This window comes from Anopheles moucheti, chromosome X, assembly GCF_943734755.1.
Source record: "Anopheles moucheti chromosome X, idAnoMoucSN_F20_07, whole genome shotgun sequence".
NCBI lineage: Eukaryota > Metazoa > Arthropoda > Insecta > Diptera > Culicidae > Anopheles > Anopheles moucheti.
This window is the reverse complement of record NC_069142.1, coordinates 13,389,933-13,399,594: the sequence shown is the minus strand read 5'-3', so window position 1 is coordinate 13,399,594 and position 9,662 is coordinate 13,389,933. Positions and strand designations below refer to the sequence as shown.

The 9,662-nt window shown below is 43.8% G+C and overlaps 1 protein-coding gene across 1 annotated transcript; it reads left to right on the top strand.

Annotated features, from left to right (window-relative positions):
- The first annotated feature begins 38 nt into the window (after nucleotides 1–38).
- On the top strand, nucleotides 39–4,738 carry LOC128307025 (BTB/POZ domain-containing protein 17). Its single transcript, XM_053044734.1, has 4 exons — nucleotides 39–157; nucleotides 1,353–2,355; nucleotides 2,438–2,613; nucleotides 2,702–4,738. Exons 1-4 carry the CDS (start codon nucleotides 71–73, stop codon nucleotides 2,951–2,953), a joined length of 1,518 nt encoding a protein of 505 aa, XP_052900694.1. The 5' UTR covers nucleotides 39–70; the 3' UTR covers nucleotides 2,954–4,738.
- Nucleotides 4,739–9,662: the final 4,924 nt, after the last annotated feature.

The window sequence follows — 9,662 nt, the reverse complement described above, 5'->3', positions numbered from 1 at the left end:
CCCAAATACCGTAACAGAAGAGAAGGCTGTGTAGAAGACAGAGAGACAAGTGCAGGAAAAGAATCCGAACATGGAGTTGGACTCGGACTGCTGTGAATTCCCGCAAGACTGCTCGATGGTGGACGTCCAGGACTTAGGAGATATGGGACTAAAAATGGTAAATAGAGCTTAGTAACGACCCACCTGGCAAAATCCCACCCATACATATACAAAACTTTCTCAATAATTTCTCAATACCCTCGCAGAAGGCGTCGTTATTGAGAAGATTTTGAACATGTGTGCGTGTTCGTGTCCCTCCGGCGTTCGTGTCCTCTTCGGGTATCGAGACATTTCTTTCCATGTGTTAGTGTTAGTTTTCCCTTCCATTTCTTTCGTTCTTTCGGCGACAAAGGAAACACAGTACGATGCACTTGCTATACGAAATACTTTACTTTATTTTTAATATAAAAATAATTATAAGGTCACTTGCACACTACTTTCACTGCACTTTGAAACAATAGAAAAAAAAATCACTTTTATGGCTGGACGAATGCAGCCTTCCCTGGCTGTGCACATGACTGTGCGGATGACGCTTCTAATGCCACCGTCGGTCGCTCCTGGAATCGTCGTCTGAAACAAAAGGAACCAGAAAAAAATGATATTAGAAAAGGTCCCAAACATTATCTTACCTTATGTAACATGATGCACTAATATTTCACTGCTCCTCGGCCGACTTACAAGCATCCATCTTGCAAGCTGCTTCACAAGATGGACGCTTGTAAGTCGGCCGTGGAGCAGTGAAATATTAGTGTATCATGTTGCATAAGGTAATATAAAGTTTGGGATCTCTTCTAATCTCAATTTTTTCTGGTTCCTTGTGTTTCAGACGACGATTCCAGGAGCGATCGACGGTGGCATTAGAAGCGTCATCCGCACAGTCATGTGCACAGCGAGGGAAGGCTGCATTCGTTCGGCCATAAAAGTGATTTTTTTTTCTATTGTTTCAAAGTGCAGTGAAAGTAGTGTGCAAGTGACCTTATAATTATTTTTATATTAAAAATAAAGTAAAGCATTTCGTATAGCAAGTGCATCGTACTGTGTTTCCTTTGTCGCCGAAAGAAAGAAAGAAATGGAAGGGAAAAATAACACTAACTCATGGAAAGAAATGTCTCGACACCCGAAGAGGACACGAACACGCACACATGTTCAAAACCTTCTCAATAACGACGCCTTCTGCGAAGGTATTGAGAAATTATTGAGAAAGTTTTGTATATGTATGGGTGGGATTTTGCCAGGTGGGTAGTAACAAACCAAATAAAAAACACACGTACTAAATAGAAACACAAAATATGTTTCGGAATATTTTTTTTCAGATGTACAATACAAACAGTGTGTTGCAAAAGATTGCCAACCTGTACGCCGAACGTTTGATGTCAGATGTGACGCTTGTGGTGGGTGAGAATCGTTATCCGGCTCATCGCATCATTCTCTGCGCCAGCAGCGACGTCTTTCAGGTGATGTTGATGAATGCAACTTGGCGCGAGTTTGGCGACGCGGTCATCACGCTGCAGGAGGAGGAAAAATGCCAAGACGTGTTCCCACAGTTTCTGCGCTACATGTACGTTGGCAAGATGACGATCTCGGTCGATACGGCAGTGTACATATTGAAGCTTGCCGACAAGTACAACATCCACGATTTGGTGCAAATATGCATTGACTACATGAAACGGCACATAAACAAGGCAACCGAAAAGGGTCACTTCGTCGAGTGGCTGCACAATGCGTTGCTAATCTGTCCGGGCTGTAAGGATTTGATCACGCTGCTGGAGAACTACCTGAAGTGGAACTTAGAGCGGATAGTGTTGTACCCGGGCTGGGAGCAGCTAAGCCCCGGCCTGATGAACTTTTTGCTGCAACAGAACGATCTGGTCGTGCGCAGCGAGTTTCGGCTTTACGAGCTAGTCGAATGCTGGTTTCGTTACCAAAAAATGCAGATCGAGGAACGGATCGATATGCGAGAGCAGGACCGAGAGAGTGCTATCAATAAGCTAATCAACGGTGTACTGGTACACATACGATTCGCGATGATGAGCCTACCGCAGCTGGCGAACGTGCTGATGAGCGGTGCATCGGTACGGATGTTGAAAGAGTTTTACGTGGCACGGGTTGCCGACGGTATGAACTTTCATTCGCGCCATCTAGAGATAGTGAGTGCCATACGGCAGAGCGAAACGGGCAAACTGTTTTTTACCCCCCGGCTCTACGCGAGCGACCTGTGGAGCCTTGAGATTGCCGTCAACTACTTCCACAAGGTGGAAAAGTATTCGAGTGTTGCGTCGGTGTTTTTTTCGCCAACCAACTTTAGTGATGTTGACGGTAAGTATGGGCAATATCCTGTTATGTCTACACGGCTTGTTCTAATTGCTGTGTTGTTTTTTTTCTGTTTCATTCGTCACAGAGGAAAGTAATGGCTGGGATGTCGAGTTTTTCCCGCTAGGCGTACGATACAAACCAGCACAATTGATTGGTATTTACAGTGCGGCCACCAATCGGGAAATACCCGAAAGCATCATTCGCACTGTACGCTTGAGAATTACCAGCCAGACGGCAATGCGAACCGAACGACGATACATGGTACGTATCAGTAACATTAACCGTTTATTTCGAATCGTATGTTCGTATGTTATCTAATGCTAACACGAAAAATCTTCTGTTTCCCCAGATTGGCGTTCTGATATGTGGTATGATGAATGACGAAGAGTATGTCCGCAACTGTCACGTGCGGATGGCATATTTCTCCAACGATCAACGGGTGCTGAATATCGATAATTTAATACCGTTCGAAGAACTGCAGCTGGGCGCGAGGAAGTTTAGTCAATATATGGTCGGATTGGAGCAAAATACGATCAAGATTAAGGTTGTTATCGTACCGTTAAATCGGTTCTCCAACGTATTTGCTCCAAAGTTGGAATAGTAGCTAGAACCCCTTAACGAAGCTCCGAGAGTAAGTTTATACTATTCTTTTAACATGTGGGCTGATAATTGGCAAGGTTCAGCTGAAGCACTGAAATGAGCACTGAAGATGGTGAACACAGTGGACGCCCAAAAGAGGTGGTTACTGAGGAAAACATTAAAAATTTTATTTAATATATATTATGACGGCTGTGCCGTATTTTCAAAAAACATTAAAAATAATCCACAAAATTATTAAAAGCAACCATAATGTGAAGTTGATCGAGATAGTTGACACCCTAAAGATGTCTAAGGAACGTGTTGGACATATCGTTCACGAGTATTTGGATATGAGATAGCTCTGTGCAAAATGGCTGCCGCGCAAGCTTACATTTGACCAAAAACAACAAAGAATTGATGATTCGGAGCAGAGTTTGGAGCTGTTTGAGCGAAATAAATCCGAGTTTTTGCGTCAGTATGTTACCATGGATGAGTCTTGGCTTCTCCACTTCACTGCAAAGTCCAACAGACAGTCATCCGAGTGGACTGGACGCGATGAACCTGTTCCAAAGCGGGGGAAAACGCAACAATCAGCTGGCATGGTTATGGCGTCAGTTTTTTTGCGATTCGCAAGGAATAATCTTCATCGATTATCTTGAGAAACGAAAGACCATTAATTGCGACTACTATATCAAGTTATTGGAGCGTTTGAAGGACGAAATCGCCAAAAAACGGCCACATTGGAAGAAAAAAAAGTTTTGTTTCGTCAAGAAAACGCACCGTGCCACAAACCAGTGAAAACAATGGCAAAAATTCATGAATTAGGCCACGAAATACTCCACCACCCACCGTATTTCGTAGATCTGGCTCCCAGTGACTAACCCCATTTCTCAGATCCCAAAAGGATGTTCTCTGAGAAGAAATTTTCGTCGGATAAAGAGGTGTTCGCCGAAACTGAGGCCTTTTTTGACGCAAAGGACAAATACTACTACAAAAAGGGTATCGAAAATTTTAAAGACCGCCAAAATCGGTGTATCGCCCTTAAAGGGACGTATGTTGAATACAAAAAAATAATTTGGCCAAAAATAAGTGTTTTACTGTCATAGGCCAAACAATTATCAGCCCACCTGTTAGTACATCTCTCTATTTTATTCGGAGATCTCTGCGCATTCGGAGATATCGCGGTTTGCGAAATTTCACTTCTGAGTTTGTTTATGTCCCAAATCATTGACTTAAAAAGACTCCTGCCGTGGCTTTTAACGTCTGAGCAGTAAGTAAGCTATAAACTAACTCAGTTGTTCAAATTTTGAAACCGCGTATCTCGGGGACAAACTGTATGTTGTGGATTGCCTTTAATTTTCTCGCTAGATCAGTCCGTTGGAAACAGGAGTAGTTTTCTTTATTTACATTTGACTAATATAGATAACAGAATCCGGACCGTAGCAAAGACTATCCGGTTGCGTATTAAAATAAGTTTATTAGCTGAAACAGATAACAGAATAGGGAGAATGTATATTAAAAATCTTTGATTTTGATTCCGTTTCTTCTTATTCATAATAATGTACCGACACTTATGTGTGTTTTCGTTGTTTTCGTTTTGTGTTAAAACTCAATATTAAATGTTATGGATTTAACAGCGGTAACCATTACTTAAAAATAAAATTTGTGAATTTGATCAGTTTTTTCGTAACGTAATTATGCGCTTGCACTTCCTTCGTGCCTATCCATTACCGACCGTTACTCACTTCATGTTCACTACATCCTGCTAGGTTCAGTTTACGTAACAGTTGTGTATTAGGGTACAATACAGTGCCAGGAAATTATTTTTGGTATTCAAAACCAATGGGCTTATTTTGAAGCGGGTTAAAAAAAGAACAAGAAACAATAAGCGAACCCTTGATTGCTACGTTTATCAAGCCTTTTTTAAAAAAGTACGAGACCGCAACATTTGCAAAAACCGATGAAGAAACGCAACCGATTTCATTTGGTTCGGCGTTTATATCGCCATGGCAATTGACGAGAACCATTGTGTTGCTCACAAGAAAAACTTCAACCAAAGTTCAATTTGAGGGTGAGATGGTTATTAACTGCATCAACTATCTCCTGATAGGTCCAGACCAGATCAAAACAACCCATGCATCTTCGTATGGGCAATTCTTCATGTAGGTGACAATTTTCGGAACATAAGGACTCGTTAGTCGAAAAAAAAACGGATATTTCCTTTTCGCTCATCGTCTAACATTTAGGCAGTGATCTCGCGCTTCGCCGAAACGAATTTCTTCAATCGTAACTTCAAGGCACCAATCACCGATCAGATGCAATACTTTTCCCCTGAGGGAAAAAGATACTCTAAATGCCAGATTAGCTGTCTCCAAAAGATACGCAGTACGTGTTTTAAAAAATGAAAAAAGGATAATTTCGCTCCAGAAATTTTCTAATGCAGTTGCCTAACTGTTTGTGCAATTAGAATTACAAATTAGTTGGTAAACGTTATCAACCGTTATGAGTGCAAAATAGGATCACTACAGTAGACGATAGATAGTTGTATATTTTTTTCCCACTAGGTGGCAAAGATCTCCCAAAAAAAAAAAACAACATCACTAAACCATTCTTTGTTTCGCACAAAATTATTTAATTTAAAGATAATTTATAATTTGATGTATTAGATCGTAAGTTATAGTACGCGAGGAGAGGGGTGTGTTCGACCTCTGTACCACCCTGAAGCAAGTGCCACATTGAAATTCTCTTAAAGAGCAACGATAGTTTATTCGCAACCCTTACGTTATTAATAACGTATTTAAGTTAAACTCAGGGCTTATAGGATATGTGAAGCGATGCTGTGAATATTAGACCACCTTGTATAACTAATAATATTCGGCTGGAAGGCAAAAATGTTCTGTTGCATAATCTTTTAAATTCCAACCATCTCCAATAAAACAGCCCAGTATGAAGAGAGTGATCTTGTTAGTTCTGTAAACAAATCATAACAACAACAAAAAAAGGCAATATCCCACGATATCGGAACGTACGACGGCGATCGCAAACGTCTGCTGTATGCGGTCATCTGATGATCAACGCATTGCAGACGTCTTTCTTCGCACGGATCGTTCTCACACGAGGGGGGGGGGGTATTGCCCGACATGACGGTTTCGACGCGTTTGGGATTTAAAAAGGGAAAACGTTCGCTCGGTGCGATGGGGTATGATTTTCACTTTCGATAAACTTCACCCGCCCGGGTTGCCGTCTGCCGCGCACCGTTGGCGCGACGGGCATAATTGTGGCATCAATTGCTGCTCAGGTTACTTGGGCTGGTGTGATTGTAGCGAAGCCACCCGGGCAAAAGGGGGGATGCTGGCAAGCAGTGGTGCACCATTAGGTGGTACGGAAACGCTGCCATTTCTTTTAACCGGTGGAACTATTAGCCAATGCGATAGGCTGGTGCGCTGCGGCGTGTGTGCTGTAAGCGTGTGAAAGTGAGAAAAATGTACGGGAAGCGCGGGATGGACGCGGGTGCGGCGGTAAAATGACGGATAGCGCATCGCATCGTGGTAATGATGCCTTTTTGACACCGAGCTCGTATCGTAATGCGCGACGATACCGACACATTTGCTAATGCCGATTTGATGCAACCATTAGACGAACTTTTTGACCTTTTTGTGCCGAAGTTTTATACTAAAGACTATGTGTGTTTTTTTAAAAATCAGATCAGATTGAAAATAGGGAACTCGGTGGTAAGGAATTTGCGGCATCGGAACCTAGCTGCAACTCTGGCTGGATCTATCGAACGCTTTGACAGGCTGTCAGCTTCGGTGCATTTGTGACGCCATAAGGGTATCGTTCTGAAGCAGTGGCCGGTAAAGGGTGCGCGTCTTTTTATTTTCCTGTTTTTTCCGTACTTCGTTTTTGGGAAGGTAGAAGGTTGTTCCCGGAATCGCCCGCGGGGCCCACCAGCTTCAGTGTGGAATGTATCTCTGTGTGTGAGTGCGTGTTTGACCCTGTTTCGGGATGCCGATTCCGCTAATTAATCCATTAATCCAGTGAATGTTTCACGCTGGCACACCGCGAAGCGAAAGTAGCCCGAGGCTCGAGGGCGCGCGCGCGCGCTCGCTCGCGCACACAAACACACACGCGCGTTCGTGAGATGTAGGAGCCCGCAGAATGGGCGGGGTGGGGTTTAGTTTTGATTGATCGGTGGCACCGGTGGCATCGTGGCAACGGGAAGATCCAAAATCGAACCGGCGTGGTCGCTTCGGCCAAAAAAAAACTGTACAAAAAAAAAACGGTCTTGTGGGCAGATTACGAGCGAAGAGAGCTGGTGGGTGGCCACAACCACCCACTCCGTAGCGCAGGCGAAAGGAATGTTGATGGTTTTCCACTCGGAAGGAATGTTGTTTTGCTACTACGTTCCTGCAAAGCAGGGAATGCTTTAACCCCATCCGTGTCCTTGCTGTTTGTCAACGGGCATTCGGATTCCTGGGAAGTTTCAGGTTAGCTCGTGGCGGATTTTGCATTTTGCTTTATCGAACACGCCACCCGTCAATCATTTACAGGGGTTTCGAAATGAAGTAGGAAAGTTGGAGCCTTTTCTGGACTCTGTTCCAGTTGAACTAGATGGTGCCGGGAGAGATCTTGCTTTTTCCCACTTCCTGGGAAGTTGCTCAAAATTTACCAATTGAGTACGGAAACCCTGTATCATGGCAAATCTGGTTAACTAGTGGATACTAACAAGTGTCGGGTGAGTTTGAACCAGATTCATGAATCTAAATCATGTCTTGAACCAAATGAATGACTCTCAATCTCTATTACGAAGATTCATTTGCAACTAATTTTATCTGAAATTTTCGTTTTTACTAACAATGATAAATAAGAAAACATTCTTACTTAGTGATCTTACCTCCTCGCGGTCTAAGTCTGTTGCAGAAATCCTGCACGCGGCCAAGCACTGTCTATATTCCGTGCACCATGCGGACGAACTTACGGCTGTTCAATTGCGCGATATATTTCCTTCTTCTGGAGATACATTAATCTTCGAATATTCATAAATCCTTGAAGATACGAGAAATATCAGAGATTCAGAAAAATCCTTGGAAAATTGAATCTTTTGCTTATGGTTTAAAAGACTCTAATTGAAAGGTTAATTAGTACAAGGACAAGCACCTTTTTCTTAACAGGAACAAGAGAATTCTTAACAGTGGTTCTCTTAAGGGGTAAGAAAACGGTGTTTAATATGGTCTACAAGATGTTCTCCCTTGTACCACAAGATAGTTGGAGATAGTTGGATACTGTCAGAGGGAAACAGAATTTTAACCACTGATCAGAGCTTCATCATGCGGTAAAACGTGGAGAAAATGACGGAGCAACATATACTCCTTCCATCTCGTCATCGACTTCGAGGTCGCATACTATACCGAATGACAATGACCAACGTCACATGATAGGTGAGCGTGGATGGAAAACTCTCAGGGCCCTCTGCTACCATCAAGGGTATGTGCCTAGGAGATGAGATACTCTTTAACCTAGCGCTAGAGAGGACCTTCCACAATTCGAGGATGGAATCTTTGGAGTCCACAAGATCTTGGTATGCGCTGATGATATAGACATCATTGGTGAATGGCTCTCCTATGTAGCTGATGGCGACAAAAACCTCGGCTTGGAGAATAACAAACCAAAACCCAAATTGACGATGTCGCCACCAACACCTTCGAAGTCATCCAGAATTTCATCAATTTCATTCATCTTGCGTTTCCAGTCAGCACCGACATGAACATTGATGTTGAGGCGCTAGGGTGTTGGTTGTCAATTGGTCTTTCTACAGTCTGAAGAGACTTCGGAACTGGGACTATATAGAACTCATATAGTTCCAGTACTCATATACGCCTCTGAGACATGGAGACCCTCTTAGGTGTCTTGCAGAGGAAAATTGTTCTAACCTCGTGCACGGATGGAGGAACCACTTGTCAGCGCCATCTCAGTGCAACTACGAACTTGATTGAACCGAATCAATCAGAGCTAATTCAATTGCTGCTAAACCACTATGAAGTTATTGTTAGTAGGCAATCTAAACATGGAAAACTATCTCTACTTTCCGAAAATTGCCATGTAAACGTAGACCACCGCATTGTTGCCAGCATCTGAAACTCTGCTCCATTCCATTCATCTACTACTGATCTCTCCCAAAATTGCAATGCTTATCGCATAATCTCCACTTCCGGCGAGCAGCTGATGGTTCACCGCTGATCGGCCATCCCAATACACCTTCCGCAACAATACACGCATTGAACGGGGTGGCTGCCCATTAAAAGCCCATTAAGTGACATGTGTCTGCTGTGCGATTCAGCTGCCTGCTGAAGAAGGTGAACGCCCTCCTGTATGAACCCCAGCAGGGCGGGTTAAGGGTGGGGGAGGCAAGAAACGGGGTAATGGACGCGAAAATCGTTCGCGATCGCCGGTTGCTCGCGCTCGGATTAATCGATTCGGTACGCGATCGGGTCGGTGGCCTTCAAAAATTTTCACTTTTCACCACCGAAACAGACGGACTGGCGGCGGGAGGAGGGAGGGGGGGGGGACAGTATCATCGAACCGAGGCTCCACTTTCCACTCACTACATTCCAATCCACCCACACACACACGCGTGTGAGTGGCTACGGGAAGGGCTTACCCTGGGACAGTGTGCATTATTCCCGTGGCGTGCTTTGTTCGAACCGTCACCGTGGCAGCGGGTTCAGCCAGTT

What these genes read in the sequence shown, in the direction of transcription:
- LOC128307025 (XM_053044734.1), top strand. Translation starts at nt 71, where the DNA reads ATGGAGTTGGACTCGGACTGCTGTGAATTCCCGCAAGACTGCTCGATG. An exon ending in GAGATATGGGACTAAAAATG is followed by an intron (nt 158 to 1,352) that starts GTAAATAGAGCT and finishes ATTTTTTTTCAG; the next exon opens with ATGTACAATACAAACAGTGT. An exon ending in GAACCGAACGACGATACATG is followed by an intron (nt 2,614 to 2,701) that starts GTACGTATCAGT and finishes CTGTTTCCCCAG; the next exon opens with ATTGGCGTTCTGATATGTGG.